This window comes from Barbus barbus, assembly GCF_936440315.1.
Source record: "Barbus barbus genome assembly, chromosome: 41".
NCBI lineage: Eukaryota > Metazoa > Chordata > Actinopteri > Cypriniformes > Cyprinidae > Barbus > Barbus barbus.
The window spans coordinates 25,913,158-25,941,155 of NC_136719.1; the positions used below are offsets into that span (position 1 = coordinate 25,913,158).

The window sequence follows — 27,998 nt, forward strand, 5'->3', positions numbered from 1 at the left end:
AAGAAGACCATTAGACAACTGCAGCTCATCCAGAACACTGCTGCCAGGATTCTGACTAGAACCAGAGAATCTGAGCATATCACACCAGTCCTCAGGTCCTTACACTGGCTTCCAGTTACATTTAGGACTGATTTTAAAGTACTTTTACTCGTTTATAAGTCACTCAATGGCCCAGGACCTAAATATATTGCTCATATGCTCACTGAATATAAACCGAACAGACCACTCAGATCATTAGGATCGAGTCAGTTAGAAATACCAAGGGTTCACACAAAACAAGGGGAGTCTGCTTTTAGCTATTATGCCACCCGCAGTTGGAACCAGCTTCCAGAAGAGATCAGATGTGCTAAAACATTAGCCACATTTAAATCAAGACTCAAAACTCATCTGTTTAACTGTGTATTTATTGAATGAGCACTGTGCTACGTCCAAACTAATTGCACTGTATTTTATGTATAATCATTCTCTATTTTTACCTGTTTTAAAGTTTTTAAATTCCTTGTTTTATTGTTGAGATAATTTTTTTATGATTATTTTACTTCCTTTTATGAAAAGCACTTTGAATTACCATTGTGTATGAAATGTGCTATATAAATAAACTTGCCTTGAAAAGTCAACACACTCTGTGGAGTTGCATCAGTCTTACACTGAAAGTCAACAGACTTGGTGGAGATGCATCGGTCTCAGGTTGTAAACTCACACTCACCAAATAAGTCAACATAAGACACCTATTATGAAGTAAATAATAATAATAAAACAAGAACAATAACATTTATCAAATACATATATGTATATAATAGAAATACTGTATTTTATATTTTAATATTATAAATATTTGTAAGTTGATTTAACTGATTGAATGCAGGTGTTTTTATAATGATGAGAATCATAGGAACTGAAAATTAAATGAAGAGTGGACTTGTTTTAAATGACATTGGCACAAATAATCAGAACATTTGTTTTTATTAAACGTTGGTGTCCTAAAAAATTACAAAAGTATTTTTTATTAACAAAATATATAATTGAAACTTACAAAAATATCCACAGCAAACAAACCCAACTAAAAGGTGTCAAACTGGAGTAACTCCATATTGCCATATTTATTTACTGTACTGTTACGCAATAAGGAAAAACATTTAATATTTTGAATATAATAAAAACAAATAATTTCTAATACAAATCTTTGGTGTGAAAAGTTGAGAACAATAAACCTGAGCAGAGTCAATGTTTCACATGATTTGTGTCTGCAGCATGATTGGATTCATGTTTATGATTTCCTTCATATGATGATAGTGTGAGTGGGAAACAATGTAATATCTGCAGGATTTAGTGGATCGTTGGATTGTGTGAGACAGAGCATGAGCTTGTGTTTAGGTGAATTTCCTGATGAAGCGCAGCTTGAGGTAAGCGATGATGAGGAAGATGAGGGTCATGATTCCCAAAGCCAAATGATTCCGCCACAAACCCCAGGTTGAGTAATCGATGCCCTGTTCGCTCAGAAAGTCCTCACCTGTGGTGCAGCTGCAATGAGAAAAGATGAGAAGATTTTAAAAAAGTAGTTTAGCATCATTGCATGTTGGATTTCTACGTTTATGCAACCAAATAATACGTTAGTAATCAGACTGATGGCTCAAGTGGACTGAAATCCTTCATGTAAACACATTAATCAATCCGACTGAGCTCGATCCCAATGAAATTTCGATCAGATTAGACGGGATGGTGCAGACCTATTCTAATACGATCGAGAGGACATGTGAACACTTGATCGGATTGAAAACTAAAACTAGAAATGACTGTGCATCTGCAATGCTCTTTAAAACAAAGAAAAGAAGCAATGGCAGCGGAATAGTGTGTGCAAACAGCGGGAAACTTGTGCAGTGTGCACTTAATGCATAATGATGTTTATAAAATTTCACGTTGTTGTTGCAGATGAAATATAACACAGATGTTATTAAATAAATATTTTTACCAGGTTAAATGTTGATTATTAGTAACTCAAACCGCTCTCCACTTAACCGTCGGTCGCGCACATCTGCCGTTTTTTTTTTTCTTTTCTTGTTTTCATGTAGTTCTGACACGAATCCTTCACCAAAGCGCAATGGATTGTGGGCAATATTAGCCATTAGAGTGTGCATGGACACACACTTCAAATATCTACCTGAAACAGTAGACCTAACCAAGTGTTAGCCTTCCAAGTAAAACATTTTAGTTCATTAACATTTATTTCCTGTCACATTTGTTGGACGATTTTACTTTCAGTCGATTGTTTATTAGTCACATGCATATTTATACTCACACTATACCGCTCACGTTCCTTGGGTCACAGAAATTGAGTCCGGTGAATTCATTGATTTCCAAAGCCTGGAAGAACATTCATCAACACAAGCCCCAAATAAACATTGTTACCTGTTCTGCATTTAAGAAAAAGTATCAAGGTTATTATTATACTTATTGTTGTTGTTAAAACAATAAAGACTAAACAACTAACAAACATAAACAATATTGTGAATATATAAATCATATCAAATTAATCTCAGTAAGAGGACTTCAGGAGAAGAACTTGATGCAGATAAGGACTCACAGCGAGACCGTAACGAGGAATACTGAGATACTTTAACCAGTTCAACCAATTAGCCACACTGGGGAGGTTCACCAGCAGCCCTGAGAAGATCTGAACACATGGAGAAATAACGCTAAATATTACAGAAAACACTAGACAGCAATGCTTTTATGAACTAGATCAGCTCAAACATTGAATCAGACATGCTTTAACAACTACATAATATATACTATTAACATACATTTATATACAAATACACAAATTTACATATAAAATATAGCTGCAAGCATGTAAGGGGCCAAGCAGAGACTGAATGAGCAGCAAACATAGCAGGGAGGATCAGAACAAATGCAACAAGGAGTAATTAAAGACATCTTAAGGTGATTTTACTCGAACTGGCTGAAAAATCATGAATTCAAACATTAGTAATATTATTTAATGGTTTATCTCTTTTGACCAATAGGTGTCGCTGTTAACACATTGATGCGGTGTGATCAGTGTGAGGTGACAATGACACAAAGTGTGTAGGTCAAAGACTTGAAGAGATACAGCCTCAGATGCAGTTTGGCATCATGACATCAAATGTGTTGATGTGGTAAACTAAAACCGTTTCATCTGTAAACTTCTCAAAAATGTCAAATTTCTGCCCAATGATTTCTGAAATGATACGCCAATGCATTTGTAAAATACAGTCATTTTCTATCATCTATCTACACACACACACACACACATACACACACACACATACATGTATATGTGCATATATATTGTTCTAAATTACATATTCATTAATAAATATGTGAGCACTCTGTTTTCATATATATATATATATATATATATATATATAAATAAATACGTCTATATGTTGAATGTATTTGATATATAATATTTTATATTTTTACATAGAGAATTTTATAAATTTGTATTATATATTATGAATTAAATCATTATTATAAAAATTACATATAATTTAATATTCTATAATTTTTTATAAATTTTATATATAATTTTATATTATTTACATTTATGTTTATATCCTTTTTTATAACTTCTACATACATACATATATATATATATATATATATATATAGTTCGCTATTACTTTTTAAAAAATACATGTTTTTTTTCTTGTTTTAATGAATACATCTAACTTTTTTACTAATTTAACTCACTGATATCCTTTCAAATTTCCATTCCCTTTTCAATTTATGTCACTCCATTCTACATTAGTTTGGTGAGAGAGAGAATAAACCGATATAATTAAAGGGATAGTTTACCAAAAATTAAAATTCTGTCATTAAATAGTCACCCTCATGTCATTCTAAACTAAACCTTCGTTCATCTTCGGAACACAAATTACGAGATATTTGATGAAATCTGAGAGGTCTCTGACTCTCCATAGACAGCAATGATATTACCATGATCAACGCACAGAAATGTAGCAAGGACATGGGTAAAATAGTCCATGTGACATCAGGGGTTCAACTGTAATTTTACAAAGCTATGAGAATAATTTTTGTGCACAAAGAAAACAAAATAACGACTTTTTCTCTTCCTCATCCCGTCTGCAGTGATGCGAGACAGTATCATGTAAACAACGCATGTCACATGCACTATTTTACCCATGACCTGGCTGAGGGTGCGTAATTAATGACAGAATTTTTAATAATTAAATAATTACAGTATTTGCCGTTATTGCAAATACTTATAAAAACTCTTAACTATGGTACACTTACAACCTCATGTGGTATATATTGCTTTATTATTCATCTTTAAACGTGTGTCTGTGTGTTCCTTTACCATCATAAAGACAAAGCTGATGGTCAGGAAGATGTTAGCAATGGCCACCACCGTCTGATCAGCAGAGATGGCCAGAGTCAAGGACGTGGCTGTGTACGACACCAGAATGATGGAGAACATGAAGATGAAGAACGCCTCGACCGATGCCTTCAGTCCTGCACAGAAAACATCAAACACATCAAACCAAACCTCTGATACCATACGGACATGAATGATGTGATGATGAAGGCGATGTGTGTCTGACCAATCATGAAGTATGCCACGCAGCTGAAGATGACGGCCGGGATGGTGCGCAGAGTCAGGATGTCAGACAGGACCTTAGACAAGAAGTACACTGACACTCTGTAGTATCCGCTGATGTACTCGTGCCTGAGGACACACCACAACATCAATCAATCCCAAAGATAACTGCATAGAAAATATCAGCTGCCAAATTCACCAAATATTCTTTAGAATTAAATTATACTTATTTTCTTACTTTGTAAAAAAGTTAACAATATTTTGTATTTCCAAAATTCTGCGAATCTTCTTAAAATAATCACAATTGACCTCTTAACCCTCTGGTGCTCTTTAGCCATTTTTGACTTCATCGGAATTGTACGACACTTGGTGAAGATTTTGCACTTGCTATGTGAACACAAAAAAAACCAAAACAAATTCATGGACATGATTTTAAAAAGGTTAAATGGTCCACACTTGTACTGTTCACGGTCAGAAATCACCACATTACAGGGGACAGACCGGGAAGCAAATTTCCTCTACTGGACACATTTGGTATTGTGCCTAAAAATCTTATAGAAAGCTAAATTTTTGCAATATCAACAACAAATTTGGAGCACAATTTCAGATGTATGGCTTTGATTTCCCTGGTACTGTTCACATTCAAAACTGACCGAACTGGAAACGAATGGCATTGGACTGCGCACAAACAAAATCATAATACTGTGCATTTTCTGTGATATCTACCTCAAATTTGGAGCACAACTTGTTTAGATTTACGGCTTTGATTAAAACACAGTTTTAGATTTAAACATGTTTTGGAAAATACACATTTTTGTGCACTTTTAAAACAATACACTTAAACTTGTATAAGTTTTTTAAAAGTTGAAGTGACACCAATAAGTGTTGTAACTTATTGGTGTCACCATTGAAGTGACACCAATAAGATAGCAACAATGGAAATTATGTAAGGCTGCTATTCATTGACTATAGCTCAGCTTTCAACACTATAGTCCCCATCAAGCTGGCATCTAAACTCACAAACCTCGGCCTAAACTCCTCACTCTGTGACTGGATTCAAGACTTCCTCACCGGCAGACCTCAAGTGGTGAAAGTTGGCCAGTTCACCTCAAACCCCATCACTCTGAACATAGGAGCCCCACAGGGCTGTGTCCTGAGTCCCCTGCTCTACTCTCTCTACACGCATGACTGCGTGTCCTCTCACAGCTCCACATCTATTGTCAAATTCGCTGATGATACTGTGGTTCTGGGCCTCATCTCCAACAACGATGAGACCGCATACTTGGACGAGGTAGAGAGACTCACATCATGGTGCCAGGACAACTGTCTCTCTCTGAATGCGAGCAAAACTAAAGAGCTGATCATGGACTTCAGGAAGAGACAGCAGCAGCCCTACACTCCTCTTATGATCAGTGGGACCCCTGTGGAGAGGGTGAGTAGCTTCAAGTACCTCGGTGTAAACATCTCCGAGAACCTGACTTGGACTACACACATCCAAACTCAGGTAAAGAAAGCCAGGCAAAGACTGTACCATCTGCGACAGCTGAGGAAATTCAGGGTCTCACCAGCAATCCTGAAAACTTTCTATTCAGGGACCATAGAAAGTGTATTGACTCAGTGCATCTCAGTGTGGTATGGAAACAGCTCCAATCAGGACTGCAAAGCTCTACAGAGAGTTGTGCGCTTAGCTGAGCACATCTCAGGGTCTGCTCTCCCCTCTCTGCAGGACATCTACCTCAAACGCTGCAAAAATAGAGCTGTCAAAATCATCAAGGACTCAAATCACCCTGGTAACCATCTATTCACTTTGCTTCCATCTGGAAAGCGCTTCCGTAGCCTGATGGCAAAAACTGAGAGACTTAGGAGGAGCTTCTTCCCCCAGGCCATCAGGCTCCTAAACTCTAACTCTGTGTCATAACATCACTTGACTCCATGTAAATATCACCATATCAATAAGCTATTCATAATTTTTCTCTACCTCATATTGCTGCTATTATATACCCTGTACAAATTTTTTGCACATTATTTTGCACATTCCTCTTAGTACTATTTAAGTCAACAACATACTGACCTGCACATTTATATTTATATTTTTTATCTATCTTTTTATTTTATTCTTTTTATTTTATTTTATTTATTTTTTTATTTTTGTTTTTCTACTTTTCTTCTCTTAATATTTGTATACTTTATAATTGCACTGTCCTTGGAGCGGACCTGACCTACATTTCACTGCTGGTTATACTCTGTATAATTGTGTATGTGACGAATAAAACTCTTGAATCTTGAATCTTGAATCTTGTAAACAGTGATCGATCAGGATTATGTATGATGAGACTTTTTGGTAACTTCAAAAGTTAGTACCAACTGTACAAAACTTATTTGAAAACTTCTTGAGAAATATTATTTGCTATGTACACACACACTGTTATTCTGTTTTAAATGTGATATGATAAACATTTAATCTTATGAATAATAACCCACTCAATTTGAATAATAGTAGTTGTACATTCTCTGACATTTTGTTCTTTGTTTTTATATTTATGTATTTTATTTTACTATTTTTAACTGTAAATAATTACAAAATGAACACAAAAATATATTATAATAAAACCTTGATACAAATAATAATACACATTCACATTAATCTACAATTTATGAATTATTATATATATATATATATATATATATATATATATATATATATATATATATATATATATATATATATTCGTTTTTACAATATATCTAAATAAAACTTAGTTATTTATTTATCTTCATGTCATGTCAGGAAATATATTTCACTAAAACCATTGAAAAATTTTGTTATTTAAATACAGAATAATAATAAAAAATAAATACATATAAAATAAAATAAAATATCAAAACAACCACCAATTCTAATAATACAACTGTACTGTAGAATACATCAAAACAGATATATTTACTAATAATTCTACTAATAACAATTAAACAATTAAAAAACCCTTACCTAAATAACCTTTTCAACCAACTTGATAATCACACTAAACCAGAATTATATGCAGAGACATTTTTTTTAATAAATTGTACACATAAACAACCTACAGTTCCAATGTTAATGCAATCTCTGATCACAGGCTGCATGCTCGCGAAAGGGTGCAATGACTTTGTATGTGCGCTATTTGTTCTGATTTTACTTTCCCTCATCTGCTCCCGAATCGCTCTTGCGGTAGCCTACTTTGATTGGCTAGCTGCACTGCTTCAAGTCAGACGCTGACTGATCTGCTCAAATCGAACACAACTTTATGCGCACATGCTTCTCCAGTTAACTAACGGTTTAAATAAATGAGTTACATTTTACAAGTATAAGTATAAACATTTTACAATAAGGTTCCATTAGTTAATGTTAGTTAATGTATTAAAGTGTATTAAAGTGTTAGTTAATTATTGTTAAGTGTTACCCAAATAATGCATTTTGAGCGTTTACTTGAAACCCTTACACAAACAGTTTCCTCTCTGTGATGAAGAGTTCAGCTGAGGAAACAGAACTGAAACACTGATTGGTGGTGATGAAGAAGAGTGCGCCAATCCTGAAACACACACACACACACACTACTGTTAGTGGACAACCAATTGGAGTTTTTCCGAATTTTGAGATGCACATGAAGTACAAAAAGTTTATTCAGCAAATTATATTTGAAAACACCAGGGATGAAGAGACACAGCTTCTGTTCATCAGATCTGAACACAGAATCACTCTAATTCAAGTGGACATGAGAAATACTGAAATATTGACTGAACTGGATGAATGTGTTTTCATACCTGTTCTGAATGCCGCTTGAATTCCCCTCCACTCCAAAAAATATGACTCCAACAACCAGAGCCAGGAAAATTATCACCCCGATCTGGTGAAACAATCTCAGATTAATATAGAAACACTAACATCAACCCAAATCAAAACTTCAGCATTATTTTTTTAAATTTACATAGAGATATATATTTTCTTTTCACATATATTTTGACAAAAAAAATATATATATATTATATAAAAAAACTTTATCACACTGAATTAATATTAATCTATGAGAAGAGTTGACGAAAATGTAATAATTCATAAAAAATAATGTAAAATTAACAAATCATTTTGAAACAAAAACAATTAAAATAAAGCACCTATTTAAAAAGACTAATTATATTTAACTAAAACAATAAAAAACTGTTACTTAAAATAATAAAATACATAAAAATTACAAAAACATTAAAACAACAATACAAAAATGATTTTACTTAAAATATTAAAAAAGAGATTATTTTAAGATTTATTTAGTTTAACTTGCTGTACAAATATAAATTTAAAATGAAATAAAGAATTTAAAGTAATAAAGATAATACAGACAAAATAATAAAATTGACAAAAACAAATTTTATTTATAAAAAATTACAAAAATAAAAACTAAAATAAAAAATTTAATTAAAAACTAATTTTAAATAATAATGAAACCTATACTAGTATCTCAATGATCCTAAAATAACATTATGTTGTGTGTTATTAAATTACTGAAATATATTAAAATCTCAGAGGAACTTCAGTTAAATATTTAAAGCTGATAGAAACACTGACCTGAGCGAACGAGGTCTGCGGGTTCAGCATGAGGTTCCTGAAGGTTCTCCTGAGGACCCAGTTGAACTGGTGGCAGAAGGACGTGCTGTAGGTGATGGTTCTGGATTTGGGTCGTGTGCTGTAGTCCTGTCCCTGAACAATTCGCTCCAGATCACTTTTGGTCTCTTTGTAGCTGGCACTGTTCTTGTATTCCTCCACCAAACGGTCCTCGATGCCCTTCAGAGATGAACTCAGCTGCTCCTCATCCAGTTCTATCACACGCAAACACGTTTATGATCAGTTTTACAAACACAAAACATCTCGGGTTACATGTGTAAACTAGAGCCCTGCACGGGCCTCAAATTTAGGCCCGCATCCGACAGCTCATCGGAATTACCGGCCCGAGTCCGACCTGAGCCTGTCTTTTTCCCCCCTTCTCCTAAAACAGTTTATACTACTGTTTCGGCTATTAAAATAGTTCAGTTTTGTGTGTAATGGCAAAATTATTATATTTTGTTTTTATTAAGTCAATTTAGAAAAATGTTTGGAGTAAATAGCCTATACGTTTTTGTTTTTTTAAAGTAACGACCAAGCGGCCAGCGGCATGAGCTGATCATAGCTGTTTGATCAATTTAGCCTTCTCATATCATCACGACTTGCCTAAAATAAAATCTATAGATATACTAAAACAGTTCAAGTATATAACAATGTTTAAACGTTAAACCTGCGCTATAATAATAATGTGCTCTAGCCTATATCTCAGTTTGTGCTGAGAGTGGAAGCTAAAGCGCGCTCTGCAGGACATGGAGGCACCAGCAAACACTTGGATTGTTTTCAGTGGAAACACATTAAAATAGCCTACGCTGTCATTTTTTTTTTTTTAATAAAGGTAAGAGTAATACATCATTCGGAACTGTAAAGGGTCTACTTGTATTTGTGTGCACTCACAATACCAACAAAAGGTAGTTCTTTTATAAAACAAAGAAAACAAACATGATGCGCTTTCTGCCGTCTCGTCTTGAACAGGAGCGCTTCATAAAAATGAACCGAAGCTGAGCGAATACATGCCTCACAGACATGATAAATATATCTATAGAAAGCTTTAAATTATCACTTAACGAAATAAAAAAATTGAAAACAAAAACTCTTTTATTATAATCTTAATCATAATCAATAAAGATGCATTTCTCTCTAAAGGCGCGTCTAATGAGGAGACTGCGAGTCAGGATCAGCAACTTCATCCTTGCGACACAGACTCAGAAAACATTAGTTTATTAGTAAATAATTCAAATATCTCCTTACTATTTCCCACAGACACATTCATGGTTATGTTTGCTGGGGTTTTGCAGCAAGCTTTAGCCTATTGCATGCATTTGAACGCAGAAGTATTCATCTGCGCTGAAGTCACTTGAGCACCTGCTGCTGCTGCGGGACACTAAACACCATCGAGCTGCTCGTGTCTCGTGTTGTTTCCACCAGCACGGCAATTTTTTTCATCATTAATCGATGGATGTCTACAATATAAAAATGAGGAGAAACCCAAAACAGGCCCGAGGCCCGGCCCATGTCTGAACTATGACGTGAAAATTGGCCCGAAGGCCGGCCCTAGAGGCGTAATAAAGTCGGGGCCCACCGGGCCCGGGCCCAAATGCAGGGCTCTACCGTAAATCATGTTCCCTGAATAGGGAACAAGAGGCTGTGTAGCAAAGATGCAATTGGATACCCCTTGGGAGGTGCCGATCTGAAACCTGTATCAAATCATGCCAATTTATTGGCCAATGGCATGGGTGTCTCCTTAGTGACGCTGCTTCACTCACCTATTAATAGTGAGTGCACCATCAATTCCTCAGATTCTTTACCGAAGAAGCCTATTCGGCAATGCAAGGAGCTTGGCAGTGCCTCGTTCCCTATTCAGGAAACATGGGTTACACATGCGTTCCCTTTCATAGGTTCACACAACGCTGTGCAACGGTGCCATGACGCAATGGCAATGATGTACCATACACACCAAACTAAGCATTGCAGCATCAGGCCCGAAGAATGGGCACCAGACTAAACTCAGATGGCTGGTTCATGCAGAAAAGACCCAGGAACCAGAAGCTGCATCCAAATCCAGGCTGTAAAACCTGATTAAAATGTGCAAGGAGGACCACCCTGCCACAACCCAGATATCCTCCAAAGGGACCTCTTTAAAAAGAGCCTGGGAGGATGCTACAATTCTAGCAGAGTGAGCTTTAAGGCCTAGAGGTGATGGGAGGCTCAGCATCTCATGAGCTAGAGAGATCGTGTCCTTCACCCAATAAGAAATCCAGTGCTTAGAACTGGCAAGCCCTCTGCGGCCAGCACCGAAACACACTAGGCACTGCGACAACTTGTGCCACAGGCCAGAGTAGTCTACATGTCATAGTAGACTAAGTCGAACAGGGCATAGTAGATGAAGCCTCTCCTCCGAAGAATCAGCAAAGGAAGGAGGGCATAAGGCAGAAAGCACGACCAATTGGGAACGGAATGACGTGGAGATGCAACCAGGTCTGGGTTGCAGAAACACCTTGACAAGACCCGGGGCAAATACCATGCATGGCTCACTCACAAAAAGAGCCTACAGATTCCCTACATTCTTGAGAGAGGCCGATACAAAAGGCAGTCCTGATAACCCCTCCAGGATGACTGACAAGTCCCAGGAAGAAAAAGTTACAGGACGCACAGTCCTCAAGCCCCAACACAATGTATAAACAAAGAAACCAGACTAAGCATACCCAAAGGGACTCCGTCTGACTCCCGACGGGCGGCAATGTTCATAACATAAACCCTCAAAGCAATCGCAGCTTCTCCGGCATCAAAGTTCTCTTGCAGAAATTCCAACACTGAGCGAACTGAGAAGCTGACTGGATCCACTGCACGAGCCACACACCAAAACCTTCCACATGGAAAAATAAAGTCTCCTAGTAGAAGGAGGCCAAGCATTATCAATGGTCTCCTGAACACCAGCAGGAAAATCAGAAGCTATCACTGGTTGCCACTGATCAGCCACACCCACAGTCTCCAAATCTTGGGACGAGGGTGCCGAATCCTGCACTGGAGTTGAGACTGTAGGTCCTGATTGGAATCTCCCACGAGGTTCACTCCACCAGGAAAGTCAACTCCGAGAGCCATGTCTGGGATGGCCAGAACAGGACCACCAACAGGAGTCTGATCCCACATTCCCTCACTCTGCAAAGAACCGCAGGGATCAATTTGACCGGAGGAAATGCATACGATCTCAGATCCTGCCAAAGGTGAGTGAACGTGTCTATCCCCAGTGGCACCTACAGCAAGAACCAAAGGGGGCACTGAATCAAGTCCTGCGATGCAAAGAGGTGCACCTCTGCCTTGCTGAAAGGATTCCAAACCTGAGTCACAGCCTGGAGTCAGAATCCATTCCCCTGACCTGAATGACAGAAAGTCTGCTGCGTGGTTCAAAGCACCCAGTAAATTAACTTTTCTAAGTGAAAGGAAACACTGCCTTGAGTCCAGAGGAGATGACGCACATGCCTGATCAGGGTGTGTGACCACAAACCTCCCTGGTGGTTTCTGTGAGACACACACCACCACCATATGAGCCTTTGCTGTTAAATGGAGGAGAACATAATAAGTTCAATTTGATGTTGTTGCTGAAGCATAAATGATGTTTCATGATTTTACAAGACTTTTTAAGATTTTTTAAATGTCATATTTATGAATTATATTTATTCAGATCATCATGACTGCAGGAACACTGTAGTTACATGCCCATGAAATAACTGATCATTATTTAATTTGTACAGATATAAACCAATGTAACATAAAAATAATGATAACAAAATAATAATAGTTAATTTTAATTATAATAGTATATATATATATATATATATATATATATATGTGTGTGTGTGTGTGTGTGTGTGTGTGTGTGTGTAATATATACTACTACTACTACTAATAATAATAATAATAATAATAATAATAATAATAAAATAGAACAACAACAACAACAACAATACATAATGAAAATAGAAACTGAATAAAATAATAATCAAAATAACAATTGAATTGCATGTCAATAATGGCGATTCTTGACTAAAAGAAGCTGCAAAGTGTCCTTTATACTGCAAGAAAACAATCATGGAGAAGGGAAACTATTGTACCGTCAGTGCTGTATAGCTTGTTGAGAGCGACGGCAGTGGAGTCTCCATTGATGACATCCAGGAAGAAATCAGCAGGGTTGTTATGAGGTTCACAGATGTATCCTGACAGACACACACACACACACACACACACATCAGTATCAGGATGTGAGGGTCTGTTCATGTGTGTGTGTGTGTGTGTGTTTTCATACCGATCTGACTGAAGTAGTCCAGGGCATCTTGAGCCAGGCCGTGATACACCATCCTTCCTCCCACCAGCAGTGTGAGGCTGTCGAACAGCCGGTAGATGGAGTACCGCGGCTGATGGATGGACAGGATGATGGTGCGACCGCTGTTCGCCATCCTGAACAAACACACAGGTTAAACACATGGAACAGTTAAAACAGTACTGAGTCATATTTCATCCCAAAAGAGCAAAAGATTTTTAAAATGTAAAAATTTAATTTTAAAATAAATTTACTAATTTACAAATAAAATGTATATAGAGATATTAGTTATTATTAAATATATTTGAAAATATTTGTACCATAAGTATATGCAATTACCTAGTGCTGTCTGGCAGAATAGACTGTTTTTTAAGTCTTTCTTGTGATTTAGGTGATTTAGGAAATGTCTTTCTTGTGATTTAGGTGTGGAATATGACCGTATTGTATTAACGCACCTCTTGAGCAGCATGAGGACAGAGTTGGCCGTACTGGCGTCCAGGCCGGTGGTCGGTTCGTCCAGGAAAAGCACCGGCGGATCAATAATCAGCTCCATGCCGATATTTGTTCTCTTCCTCTCTCCGCCTGAAACACCACGAATCAGCTGCGTGCCCACCTGTAACACCAGCCAATCAGAGCAGCCGTCAATTCAAGTCCCGCCCTCTAAACCCAATAACGAACTACAAAACTGACTGTCAAATTCATCATGATTACCTTCAGATCAAATTCATTTTGTTCATTAGTCATCGTTTTCTGAATATTTATACACACAAAACAATGACTAATGAATAGAACAGTTATATATACACACAATAATAATATATATTATTTTAGTATCATTGATATACTAGTTTTTTAAATATTTAATATTTTGAGTACATTTAATTTTCTATTTTCGGTTTTATTTAATGTTTTTGTAATTTTATAGCGTGTTTTTGTGATTTTTATTGTTGTTGTATATGTGTGTGTGTATAGTTTTTATTTTTGTATCATTGATATACTATTATAGTTTTTGTTAATATTTTAAAATGTAATTTTTTATATTTTTATTGATATATTTCAATTTTATTTTAAGTTTTTGCTGTGTAATTTTTATTATTGTTTTGTTTTTGTATATGTATTTATAGTTTTTAATTTTTATTAATTAGCTTTAGCTTTTTAGTTATTGTAGTACTTCAAGTTAAACCAAAGGAAAATTAGAAATCTTGCCTTGGCAACTAGTTGAAATAAATTAAGTTTTAATTTATTTATATTTTATTATTTTATTTACATTTTTATTTTGTTTATTATTATTATTAAATTTTTTTTTTTTCTTTTTTTTATCTAGCCGTATTTTGGGGGAGAAAACATTTCAAAAGTAAACGAGACTACATATGTTGTTTACTGATTCATAAGAATGCTGTTACATTACTTTATAGTAAAATATTTATTAATGATGTCATTAAGCATCAACAGAAGTCTGTGTTGACTGCACATGTAGTCAGTCAGATGAAGGTGTGTTTGGTTTGTTACCCGTGAATCAGCCACTTTGCTCAATCCCAGCTCCTGAATGAGTCTCTCAACCTTCTCATCTTTTTCTCGCTGACTAATCGACTTCGGGAGTCGTAAAGCCGCTGAGAAACGCAGATTCTCGCGAACAGTCAGTGTCCCCATGACCACGTCATCCTTCAAAAAACACAAGACTTTCAGCATGTTTCATGTGTTTAAACCATGACAGAGCACTTTCTGAACACGCACGTTTCGTAAGCGTCCTGAAGGAAGGAAGCAGAGTGTTTCATGACAGCTGGTGTGATTTGAGATTAGATTAAACAATCACTGGAGGAATTCAGACTCCTGAAAAAAACACAAGACCAACGAACTGTATTAAACTCTATTTATGGAAGGAAAACAAACTAAATTGCTGAACGGTTTCAGTCCAGCTCTTCTAATCTTAGTCAGGAATCCCACAATTCCCTTAGTCATGATATGAATTCTACAGAATAATGAGTTCAGCTTCCTGTTTTGAATGCTGAAGTCAGTTTTTAGTCAAATGTGCAAGTTCAGTGTTTGTGCTCCAGACCTGAATGATTCTTCACATCACTGTCACTGAGGAGAAGGTGCTGCTACTTTACTAAGTAAATAGAAGAAAGGAAATGTAGTAAATGAGTGTTTGTGTGGTTTATACCTGCACTACGTATCCAGACAGACATTTGAAGTTTGGAGGTTGTGGAGCTCCATCTATAAGGACTTCTCCAGAAAGACCAGCAGGATCCTTACGAGCGGCCAGAACGTCCAGAAACCTTCAGTAAAACAAACATCATTATACAAAACACATTAAATAAAAAAATATATTTTTAATTTTTTTTAATTATATTTTAAATACACTTTTTAAATTTAATTTTAATATTTTAAATGTATTAAAAATCAATCAATAAAATAATATATGTAAATGCAATTTTACTATTTATTTTTAAATTTAATTTAATTATTATTTTATATTCTAAATACATTAAATTATATCAATAAATAACAATAATTATTATATATAAAAATAATTTATTTTAATGACTAATGATTATGCATACTTTCAGATGATTATATATATATATATACACACACACACACACATATATATATATATATATATATATATATACACACAGTGCACAGCATAAATAAGTACACCCCCTCTAAAAGTTAACAAACACAGCAATTACTCTTTACTTAGATGACATGTTAGGGTTCTTTGGAGATATAATGTTCCAACAAGCCTGCTTGATCAATTACCAAAGAAGAATGTCAAAATTATTCAGCAAAATAAGATTTTCTTATCAAAGTGATAAAATGTTGTGTTGCAAAAATGAGTACGCCCTCCAGAAAATTACTAAATAAAACTAAAAAAAAAAAAAAAGTGTACAAGTTTAAGGCTATTTTTTCAACAGGTAAGTATATTGAACCAAAACTTTTAAAGACAAGTAATTTCCTGACAATTAAAAGTGTTATATATTTTATATGTTAAAAGAGGAATACTACAATTATTGTTTTAAGTGTGAAAATATAGCAGAAGTAACACCGACATTCAAAAACAATGGACTTCTGACAAGGCTCCTGAAATAATCAGGTCTTCACTTTAAGTTTTCATTTAGTGATGAGTGAATTTTTGCCAGAAAAAGAGCAGGAGAAATAACATGAAAGTGTCCCAGAGCCAGCAAAAGCTATGAAAAAAGGGACACTTTATCTCACAGAGTATGATCAGCCTGCAGAAGTGACATAATTGGTTGTTGTCACCACTAGAATCACCTACTGTAGCCAAAGCAAAATAAACTCATTTAACCTCTTCCAAGGCCCGATTTACAAAATAGAGACTTCTAGGAATCCATACTCTGGTCTCAAGAGACCAAGTCAATCATTTCGGATCCAAAAGCATCCAAAATGTTCTGGTGTTGCTAGAGGAGGAGATCAGTGAGAAGTGCTTGGTGCCCACAGTGGCGTTCAGTGGTAGTAAAGGTTGTATATAGGGATGAGTGAGCGCTGAAGGTGTGATGGAGTTGTGCTTTATCAACACTGTCATGAATTTACACACTACTGTGTCATGGAATACAACAACTTGAAACAGAAGATGCTACCCTCCCTTCATTCCCTGCATTATTGGGCATTTTTTCAGCATGGCAAAGAAGATATTGATTCTCCCAAGGTGAAAATCCCTCAGTGGACATATATTTCACTCAATCTTAACGCTCTTGAGCAGCTGTGGGGGATTCTGTAGAGACGAAGCTGAGCAAAACTCCCCGTTAAAGACCAGAGCATTCAAGGAGCTCGTCCTCCAGGAATTAAACAGGACAGATGGGAAAATCTGTCATGAACTTGTACACTCAGTGCCAAGAAGGGTCAGAAGAAGGTCATTGCCTGCAAAGGATTCTCAAAAAATATTAAAAATGAACATTTTATTTATGATTATATTTATTTGCCAAATTACATTTGAGCCCCTGAAAATGGGGGGAATGTGTATAAAAAAAATGTAATTCCTAAGCATTTTATCTTATTTTTAATTCTGTTCTGGTGGCATACAGAGCCAAAATTATGAAAACCTAACTGTATATATACACTGTTGTACACTGTTGTTGGAAAAAAACAGCTTGTTGCTGTAAAAGCTTCTTTGTTTTGAAAACAGCTGATCTACTTTTAGTTATTCCTTAACACTCGTTACATAAACCACAACACATAGACTGACGGATGGATGGACAGACAGATAGTCAGACAGATGGATGAACAGATAGACAGATAGATAGACAGACAGAAAGACAGACTGACGGACAGATAGACAGAAAGATGGACAGACAGACAGACAGACGGACAGATAGACAGACAGACAGACTGACGGACAGATAGACAGAAAGATAGACAGACAGACGGACAGATAGACAGACAGACTGACGGACAGATAGACAGACAGAAAGACAGACAGACGAACAGACGGATGGATGGACAGACACAGACAGATAGATAGATGGGCAGACAGACGGACAAATGGAAGAACAGACAGAGACAGATGGACAAATGGAAAGACAGATAGCTCTTACGATGATTTCCCGCTCCCAGTGGCTCCTAAAATGGCGTTCAGTCCCGGCTTCATGATACCACTAGACAAAACAACAGAATTACTTCAGAATTATCATTACAACATTTTCTTCATTATCATATAATTGCATAAAACCAAACACACACGGGATGCTGACTGAATGAGCTTCATTTGAAGCTTTTGTGAAGTTTCTCTTTGGAAGACAATTATATTAAAAGACTTTTGTTTGTTTGACTATAATGAAAAACAACAACAACAAATGCCATCTGACCATATCAAGCGCTTACGTCACATTTATCCACTAGACCAGTGGTTCTCAAAGTGTGGTACGTGAGCTTCCTCTAGTGGTACGCAGAGGAATCTCTGCATTAAATATAAATTAGGCTGCGTGTCCACCAAACAGTTTTTTCCCCCGAGGCTAGAAAATTTTTTAATCTTTAAGTACAGTTTTTTTTTTTTACATTTAAGTACAGTACAGTTTTTATTTCACTTTTAGGTACAATATATTTTAATTTAATAATACATTTTTTTGTTTACCTGGAAGTAAGCACAGTGCAGTTTTTTTGTTTGTATTTTTTAAACTGTGCATAGTGCTACTGCATTTTAATGTTGGTCACAATGGTGGTACTTGGAAAGCCAAATATTTTCTGAGGTGGTACTTGGTGTAAAAAGTTTGAGAACCACTGCACTAGACTAATGTAACTTGGCACAATTAATATTCATGAGCTCAGCTGATTTGTTGGATGAGGAAACACCCTGACGCGGCCGATCTTTGGAGCTCATGTGTCTGATTGATACAGATAATGTTTCTCAAGATGGCGGTGAGCATGGCAACCATTGTGCTTGGCTCTCCAGTTGTTTTAGTGTTGTTTTGTTTGTCCAACACGATCAGTTTCACCAGGGAAGAACTGCTGAACATTCGGCAGAACACACCACAAAATCTCCAATCGGTTTTCCATTATTTGCATGTTTTGCTGAACATAGTAGTCGGCGGAGCTGCAGCGCTCTTTAGACGCTTCAGGACGTGCAGACGGGGGAAGCGAGCCGGCGCGCTCCTGAAGCTCAGACAGTGTGGATTTCGAATGCTGTTGCCTAGCATCCACCTGGCTCATCTCCGCTCTCTACCCAACAAAACGGACAAACTCCTTCTGCTTTCCCGGTTAAACAAGGACTTTTCAAACTCTGCTGCTCTGTGTTTCACGGAAACCTGGCTGAATGACACCATCCTGGAAAGCGTGATTCATCTTCCTAACTTCACGCTGATCAGAGCAGACCGGGACGCTGAATCAAGGGGGAAATCGCGTGGCGGCGGGACATGCTTCTACATCAATGAAAGGTAGTGTGCAGATGTAACTGTGTTAAAGAAGATGTGCTGTTCAGATCTAGAAACACTTTTCATCAACTGTAAGCCTTTCTATTCGCCGCGGGAGTTCTGCTCGTTCATTCTCGTGAGTGTCTAGATTAGATTAGATTAGATTTTATTCAACTTTATTGTCATTGCACATGTGGGTACAAGGCAACGAAATACAATAGAGAAGAAGAATACAGCATAACATGAGGAAGGAGAGGAGAAAAAAATAATCCCCATACTATGCTCCTACGGGAGTACAGTGTGAGAACAGGAAAAACACCTCAGCAACAAAAGCACAATCAATATAGAGACACAGGATTTGCGGGGGGGGGGGGGGGGGTAATCCAGCTCAGATGAGCAGCCATCCGGACCTGCAGCCTCTCAGCGCTAATCACAGACCCGCTTGTCAGAGTGGCGGTACAAAGCAGCAAAGGCGTTGGATGGGGGTTTGGGAGGTGAATGCATATCTGTATATATGTGCGTATGTGTGTGTGTATGTAAGTTCGTGTATTTGTAGGCCTGGAGATCCGCCACGCTGGTATTCAAAACAAGTTGTCTCAGTCCGCAGATTGTGATAGCGACACAGCAATTGCCATGGAAACGGCCTTGATCGGAACCCAGACGAAGTCGACAATCACCAGTTGTCTCTGGGAGGGGTCAGGAAGCAAGAGCGTCTCACTGCAGTGCTCTTCCGGAGGGTTGTTTTCAGAACGACCTTGTCCGAGGCAGTTCTGGTTGTTTAGGGAAGCCGAAAGAAGATAAGATTGCAATTGTTTGGTCTTGGTGCGAGCAGCTGCATACCAATTTCACAGCTACTCTCTTTGTCCATTCTGGTCTCCAAATCCATAAATTTTTCTCAGCAAAGCCGTGAGCTTCTCCGTGATAGAATCCATATTGCAGTTGATAGTTTCAGTCTCAATGCTGACCGCTCTACCCACTGCTTCAATCATGACGGGCAGCCTTGTGAGGCTTTGGACAGCTGTTCCCGTCTTCTGAATTCTCTGATAACCCAGGGCAAAGCCTAATCCAATCAGCAGAAAACCCGTTATCATGGTTCCGAATAGGTAGATGTCTTCAATGTCCTCCACAGAAAGAGCCGCCAGACACACAACCCGCCATCTCTCCCATGCGTCCATCGTGTAGCCAGTAGCGAACGTTCCGGCGGACAATTGGGCTCCCCCGACCCCAGGGCTCTTGTCAATTGTGTTGAGAGACCAGTTGATCAAATCCATGATTTTTTGGTTTGGAGAGCAGTGCAGAAGAGTCTCTCAGTGTTAGACAATAGACAAGACGAGAAGCAAGCAGGGAAGATAAGGGGAGGAGAGGAGAGGAAAAAGCGTCCGCCTTCGCTGAGAGCCAAACGAGAAAAACAATACGGTAACAGTCTACATTCCACCGCAAGCGCACGTGAGCACAGCTTTACAGAAACTCGCTGATCTGATCACAGAACAACAACATCTGGACTCTGTTTTAATAATTCTAGGGGACTTTAGTAAGGCAAATCTCTCCCGTGAACTGCCAAAATACAGACAGCATGTTACATGTCCCACCAGAGACAGTAATACATTGGATCACTGTTAGACAACAATAAAGGACTCATATCACTCTGTCCCGCGGGCAGCTTTAGGACTCTCTGATCACTGTTTGGTTCATCTTATTCCGACCTACAGGCAGAAACTTAAATCTGTTAAACCTGTATTAAGGACTGTAAAGAGATGGACTAATGAGACAGAGCGGGTTTTACAAGCCTGTCTCGACCTTACTGATTGGAGCGTTTTTGAAGCTGCTGCAAATGATCTGGACGAGCTCACAGGGACTGTAACATCATATATCAGTTTCTGTGAGGATATATGCATTCCTACTAAGACTCATCTAACTTACAACAACGACAAACCATGGTTCACTGCAAAACTCAGAAAGCTCCGTCAGGCCAAAAAGATGCTTACAGGAATGGGGACACAGTCTTGTATAAACAGGCCAAATACACACTGGAAAAGGAGATCAGAGTGGCAAAGAGGAATTATTCCGATAGGCTAAGGATCCAATTCTCTTCCAGTGAAACGGCTTCAGTGTGGAAAGGTCTGAAAGACAACACCAATTACAAGACACCATCCCCCAGCACTGTGGAGAATCAACAACTGGCAAACGATCTGAATGAGTTCTACTGCAGGTTTGATAAAACACCATTCACACCTCCAGCAACCCCCCTCTCGCCCACACCTGAACTGCAGATAAGAGATGACGACGTGCGCCAGGTCTTCAAAAAGAACAAGCGAAGGAAGGCACCAGGCCCGACGGTGTGACACCAGCCTGTCTGAAATCCTGTGCTGACCAGCTGGCCCCCATCTTCACACAGATCTTCAACAGATCACTGGAGCTGTGTGAAGTCCCCTCATGGGTCAAACGCTCCACCATCATCCCCGTCCCAAAGAAACCCAAAATTACTGGACTTAATGACTACAAACCTGTGGCCCTAACGTCTGTAGCCATGAAATCATTTGAAAGACTGGTTTTGGCTTATCTGAAGGACATCACCAGACCCTTACTGGACCCCCTGCAGCTTGCTGAGTCTATGTGAATATCCCACTTCAGGTCCTGGGAGATGGTGGTGCCCAGGAGTCTGAACGACTCCACTTCAGTCACAGTGTTGTCATGACGGTGAGTGGGGGGAGAACAGGTGGGTTTCTCCTGAAGTCCACAATCATCGCCACAGTTTTGAGCGTGTTAAGCTCCAGGTTGTTAAGACTGCAAACTTCAGGAGCTTGACAGATGGGTCTTTAGAGGTGCAGTCATTGGTGTAGAGGGAGAAGAGCAGTGGGGAGAGTACGCAGCCCTGAGGAGCTCCATTGTTGATGGTCTCCAGTGCTGGAGAGTGCTGGATGTGAATTTACCAAGCTTTACAAACTGCTGTCTGTCTGTCTGGAAGCTGTTGATCCACTGACAGACGGAGGTGGGGACGGAGAGCTGGGTTAGTTTATTCTGAAGGGTTTCCGTGATGATGGTGTTAAAAGCGGAGCTGAAGTCCACAAACAGGATCCTCACATAAGTCCCTGGTCTGTCCAGATGCTGCAGGGTGAAGTGCAGTCCCATGTTGACTGCATCATCCACAGACCTGTTTGCTCTGTAGGCAAGCTGCAGGGGGTCCAGTAAGGGTCTGGTGATGTCCTTCAGATGAGCCAGAACCAGTCTTTCAACTGATTTCATGGCTACAGACGTTAGGGCCACAGGTTTGTAGTCATTAAGTCCAGTAATTTTGGGTTTCTTTGGGACGGGGATGATGGTGGAGCGTTTGAAGCATGAGGGGACTTCACACAGCTCCAGTGATCTGTTGAAGATCTGTGTGAAGATGGGGGCCATCTGGACAGCACAGATTTTTAGGCAGGCTGGTGACACACCATCTGGGCCTGGTGCTTTCCTTCTTTTGTTCTTCCTGAAGACCTGGCACACATCTTCTTCGCTGATTTTAATTATAGGTGTGGGGGAGAGAAGAGTTGCTGGAGGTGTTAATGGTTGTGTGGAAAGGTGTTCAGGGCGGGTGTGGGGTGATTTGTCAAAACGACAATACAACTCGTTCAAGTCGTCTGCCAGTTGTTGATTCTCCAGAGCACTGGGGGATGGTGTCTTGTAACTGGTGATATCCTTCATTCCTTTCCGCACTGAAGCAGGATCACTGGAAGATAATTTTTTCCTTAGCTTATCAGAATAATTCCTCTTTGCCACTCTGATCTCCTTTTCCAGTTTGTACAAGACATGATCCCCCTGTCTGTAAGCATCTTCTTTGGCCTGATGGAGCTGTCTGAGTTTTGCAGTGTACCATGGTTTTTCATTGTTGTAGATTAGATGAGTCCTGTTAGGAATGCACATATCCTCACAGAAACTGACATAAGATGTTACAGTCTCTGTGAGCTCGTCCAGATCGATGGCAGCGGCTTCAAAAACAGACCAATCAGTGAGAGAGAAACAGGCTTGTAAGTCCCGCTCTGTTTCATTAGTCCATCTTTTAACAGTTCTTAATACAGGCTAATACAGTTCTTAATACAGGCCTACAGACAGAAACTTAAGTTTCTGCCTGTAGGATGGAATAAGATTAACCAAACAGTGATCAGAGAGTCCTAAAGCTGCTCATGGAACAGAGTGATATGCGTCCTTTATTGTTGTGTAACAGTGATCCAATATATTACTGTCTCTGGTGGGACATGTGATGTGCTGTCTGTATTTTGGCAGTTCGCGGGAGAGATTTGCTTTATTAAAGTCCCCGAGAATGATTAAAACAGAGTCCGGGTGTTGTTGCTCACTCTCTGTGATCAGATCAGCGAGTTTCTGTAAAGCTGTGCTCACGGGAATGTAAATACTTACGAGAATGAACGAGCAGAACTCCCGCGGCGAATGGAACGGCTTGCAGTTAATGAAGAGTGTTTCTAGATCTGAACAGCACATCTTCTTTAACAGTTACATCTGCACACTACCTTTCATTGATGTAAAACGTCCCGCCGCCACGCGATTTCTGCTTCGTGATCTGCTCTGATCAGCATGAACTTAGGCAGATGAATCGCGCTGTTTAGTATGTTGCCATTTAGCCAGGTTTCCGTGAAACACAGGGCAGCAGAGTTAGAAAAATTCTTGTTTGTCCTGGAGAGCAGAAGGAGTTCATCTGTTTTGTTGGGTAGAGAGCGGAGATTCGCCAGATGGATGCTAGGCAATGCCGTTAGAAGTCCACGCTGTCGAAGCTTCATGAGTGCTCCGGCTCTCTTCCCCCGTCTGCGCCTCCTGTAGCGTTCTACCAGAGCTACGGCTCCGCCAACTACAATGTCCAGCAAAACATCCGAAAAATCAAGATCTGGTAAAAGATTTTGTGGTGTGTTCTGCCGAATGTTCAGCAGGTCATCCCTGGTAAAACTGATCGTATTTGAAAAACAAAAAACAGGAAAAACAAACAAAAACAGTACAAACACTGGAGAGCAACTCCCAATAGCTGCCATCTTTAAAACGAACCTACACAAGCAGCTGAACGCACATGGACACTAGGGGTGTGCTCAAAATATCGATTCTTAGATACATACCGATATAATAAAAAAAGATATAGTATCGATATTCTAGCCCTTAGTATCGATACTCCGCCCAGCCATTAGGGGGCGCAGCGGCGCCCGCGAGTTTCAAAAAAACTCATGGAAAATGTTAAAGCAAGATGTAGCATTTAAGTGATTTCATAGTGAAATATGTTATGGCAGTACATGGTGTCACAAAAAAGAATTATAAGAAGATTTAATAAGAAGTTAAGAATAATAAGAAGAAGATTTTGTGCTTGTGTGAGCTCAGACTGTACCCTTGGAAAGTTAAATGTTGACTTGTGGTAATTTCCAGATTAATACAATTTGTGTACAATTAATCAGAGCACTTAAAGTTGCAAATATTTAAGCAAAATGCACTTTGTTATAATGCACTTTTGTCTTCATTAAATTGAAGAAAAATGCAGAGTTCTGTTTGTTGAGTAAATGTGTTCAGCATTAACTAATTGGCTCTGGCCCATGTATTTTTATTGAATCGTATCGAATCGTGTCACATTGTATCAAATCGTATCGAGACAGCTCTGTATCGAGGTACGTATCGAATCGTGACCTGTGTATCGAGGTATGTATCGTATCGCCAGGTTCTCCAAGGTATACAGCCCTAATGGACACACACACGGGTTAATGATCAAACTCACCTGACAACCTCCGATGAAGAGCACACAAACTCTCTCTCACACAAACACTGTTTATGAGGGTCATGTACTATGCTTTATCTAAAATGATTTTAAACTAATATATATATATATATATATATATATATATATATATATATATATACACACGCACGCACACACACACATAATATTATATTTATAATTTTTTTTTATGTTGTTTAAAATCATTTTAAAGTAAAGTAAAGTGTATCTTGAAAAAAAAAAATGATTCAAGATTCCCTACATTTCACTGCTGGTTATACCCTGTATAATTGTGTATGTGACAAATAAAATCTTGAATCTATATATATATATATATATATATACATACTAGTGCTGTCAAACGATTAATCACATCCAAAATAAAAGTTTTTGTTTATATAATATATGTGTGTGTGTACTGTGTATATTTATTATGTATATATAAATACACACACATGCATGTATATATTTAAGAAAAATATGTTACGTTTATATATTAAATATATGATATAATTGATATGAATATAAATATATACATGTAAATATTTTCAATAAATGCTGTATGTGTGTGTCTTTATATATACTTAATAAATATACACAGTACACACACATCTATTATGTAAACTAAAGTATTTCATTCTGTTAGGATAATATATCAATATATATACTGTGTTCTGACAGGATCATTTTTATAACTATTATGGTAATGACAACAGGATATTTTTTCGCATTATAGTATCAAGAATTTGAAGGATGTGTTTAATCAAGAAAAAAAGAAAAAGAAAAAAAATACGACTCGAGTGATGTTTTGAATGAAAACCCGTGATTTTGGATAGGAAATATGACTGAGAGACGTAAAATTGTCAGATTATTGTCCAGTTATGTGATCCAAATTCTATAATTCGATATGTCTGAGACGGGCAGCAAAACCAGACTCTTATTCTTATCTGATAGCAGGGCAAAAGTCAAGGTTTGATGGCGCTCATCAACACTAAAATAAAATCACTGCACTCTCACTCAAATGTCTCAATTCAAGCATGTTTTCTGTCTTGCACTGTGTGAAAGTTTATATTGTTCAGCAGGGCCTTTCATGTCAGACAATGACCTGAACGCAGCGGGTGCGCATATACGTAACGTAATCAGGTTATGACAGCACAAACATGCACATGTGTTTGTGTGCTCATCACACAGGATGTGTGTGTGTGTTTGCTTGTATAACAATGCATTAGCATGCATGTAATACCATGTCTACTGAAGCACGTACAAATTAATGTTTTCAGTGCATATTTAGTTTTTTTTTGGAGGCAGGGCGCAGGAGTCCATTGAAACATCTCCATGCTTCCTTCCTTCAATTCACACAAGTCTTCCCTGGTGGTTTCCACAATCACACAACCACACCTTTGAAAACACGTTACCCTGCATCACGTCCACACTTATGTTCCCAGACCTACAACCATTTCTTTCTTTATAACAAATAATAAACATGAGCTTCATGCAAAGGGCTAAATATGTGACTGTTCCTCTCGACTCCATGTTTTAAGCAGGTAGAGAAGATGAAAGTCGAGGCAGAAAACAAGTCTGAACATGAGATCTGATGCAGTCCCGCTGATTACTGGACAAACACAAATATAAACTGCATTTTTTAAAGGAACATGTTAAATTATCCATCAGATGAACTTGCAAATGTCACTGTAAGTAAGTAAAAGCATTAGTATTGCTATAAAAACTTACCAAACAAAACAAAATATGACAAAAACCATGTACCGCCACTGTAGCACAGTAACACTACACATTTTCTTCCTTACAAAAAAAAAATACTGTGGTGGTATCCTGGCACAGCGTCATTTACACCATAAAAAACATACTGCCTGATTACCATATTCATATATTTTAATGTCCCTGCAAGGCATTTAAAAAAATACCCAGGTATTGCCATAATTCATGAACTATGGTATTTAAGTGCTTTCAAAAATAGCACAGTGCAATACATACCCTTGTTGGACACCATGGCATTTTCGAAATGCCTTACTATATAAAACCATTAAACATGAATATTGTGATCAAACACCACACCATCATCAAAAGAGTGGAAGACTCACTTGAGCTCGATGAGGATGTTCTTCTGTGTGACCTTCCTCTTGCACAGGAACCCGCTCTTCATCTTCACGCTGTAGTTGATGTTGTGGAAGCTCACGGTCGCTCCTCGTCTAGCCGATGAGAAGGACATTCTGGTGGACACCGGTGTCCTGGACACATTGTTGTCCGCATCCCTGACTCTGGTCAACTGAACGGCCGTGTCTGCCATCACAACCCTGAGGAACAGCAGATGATATGAACTCAGTAAATCATTACATCAGGACACACACAAGTTTTGACTTCATGAAAGAAGTTTCAGTCTGTTTGCAGAATCTCAATGTATCTGATAAACTCTAGTTTCTCTTATTATGATGAACAACCAGATATGAACCGCTTAGGTAATTTCTAAACAAGTAGCTACTTACGTAAAAATGTGCAGTACTCCAAACATTCAGTAGTTCGCAGCGAAAACTGCTCAAATATGATATTTGATATATGTAACGATTTTGCCAGCGTCATTCACAGAAACCGTATTTACACTCACCTGAAGCAAAGCCGATCCGCTGCGAGCGAGTCTGTCCTTGTCCTTGGGTGTTATGAGAGGAGAGAGAGAGAGAGAGAGAGAGAGAGGGAGAGGGAGAGAGAGAGAGGGGGAGGGAGGGAGAGAGAGAGTGAATGAGATGTGAATGAGGTTTCATAAAAAACACGAGGCGCGTCACACGTGTTACGATAACCGGAGTGAATTTATAAATGCAAATCAGCGT

The 27,998-nt window shown here is 38.2% G+C and overlaps 1 protein-coding gene across 1 annotated transcript; it reads right to left on the reverse strand.

The window, feature by feature from the left end:
* Positions 1-945: 945 nt before the first annotated feature.
* Positions 946-27,974, reverse strand: LOC306861055 (broad substrate specificity ATP-binding cassette transporter ABCG2-like). The gene is made up of 16 exons (XM_079403124.1): positions 27,779-27,974; positions 27,258-27,470; positions 18,105-18,164; positions 15,710-15,824; positions 15,058-15,210; positions 14,004-14,161; positions 13,534-13,685; positions 13,343-13,444; positions 9,201-9,451; positions 8,402-8,484; positions 8,080-8,169; positions 4,605-4,729; positions 4,361-4,515; positions 2,582-2,671; positions 2,297-2,361; positions 946-1,521 (listed from the first exon to the last, which is right to left on the reverse strand). Exons 2-16 carry the CDS (start codon positions 27,461-27,463, stop codon positions 1,371-1,373), a joined length of 1,956 nt encoding a protein of 651 aa, XP_079259250.1. The 5' UTR covers positions 27,464-27,470; positions 27,779-27,974; the 3' UTR covers positions 946-1,370.
* Positions 27,975-27,998: the final 24 nt, after the last annotated feature.

Coding starts and splice junctions, on each gene's coding strand:
- LOC306861055 (XM_079403124.1), bottom strand. CDS start 27,463: ATGGCAGACACGGCCGTTCAGTTGACCAGAGTCAGGGATGCGGACAAC. Junction 4,516..4,604: donor CGTGGCATACTTCATGATTG/GTCAGACACACA, acceptor TTTTCTGTGCAG/GACTGAAGGCATCGGTCGAG. Junction 1,522..2,296: donor AGGAACGTGAGCGGTATAGT/GTGAGTATAAAT, acceptor TTCTCATTGCAG/CTGCACCACAGGTGAGGACT.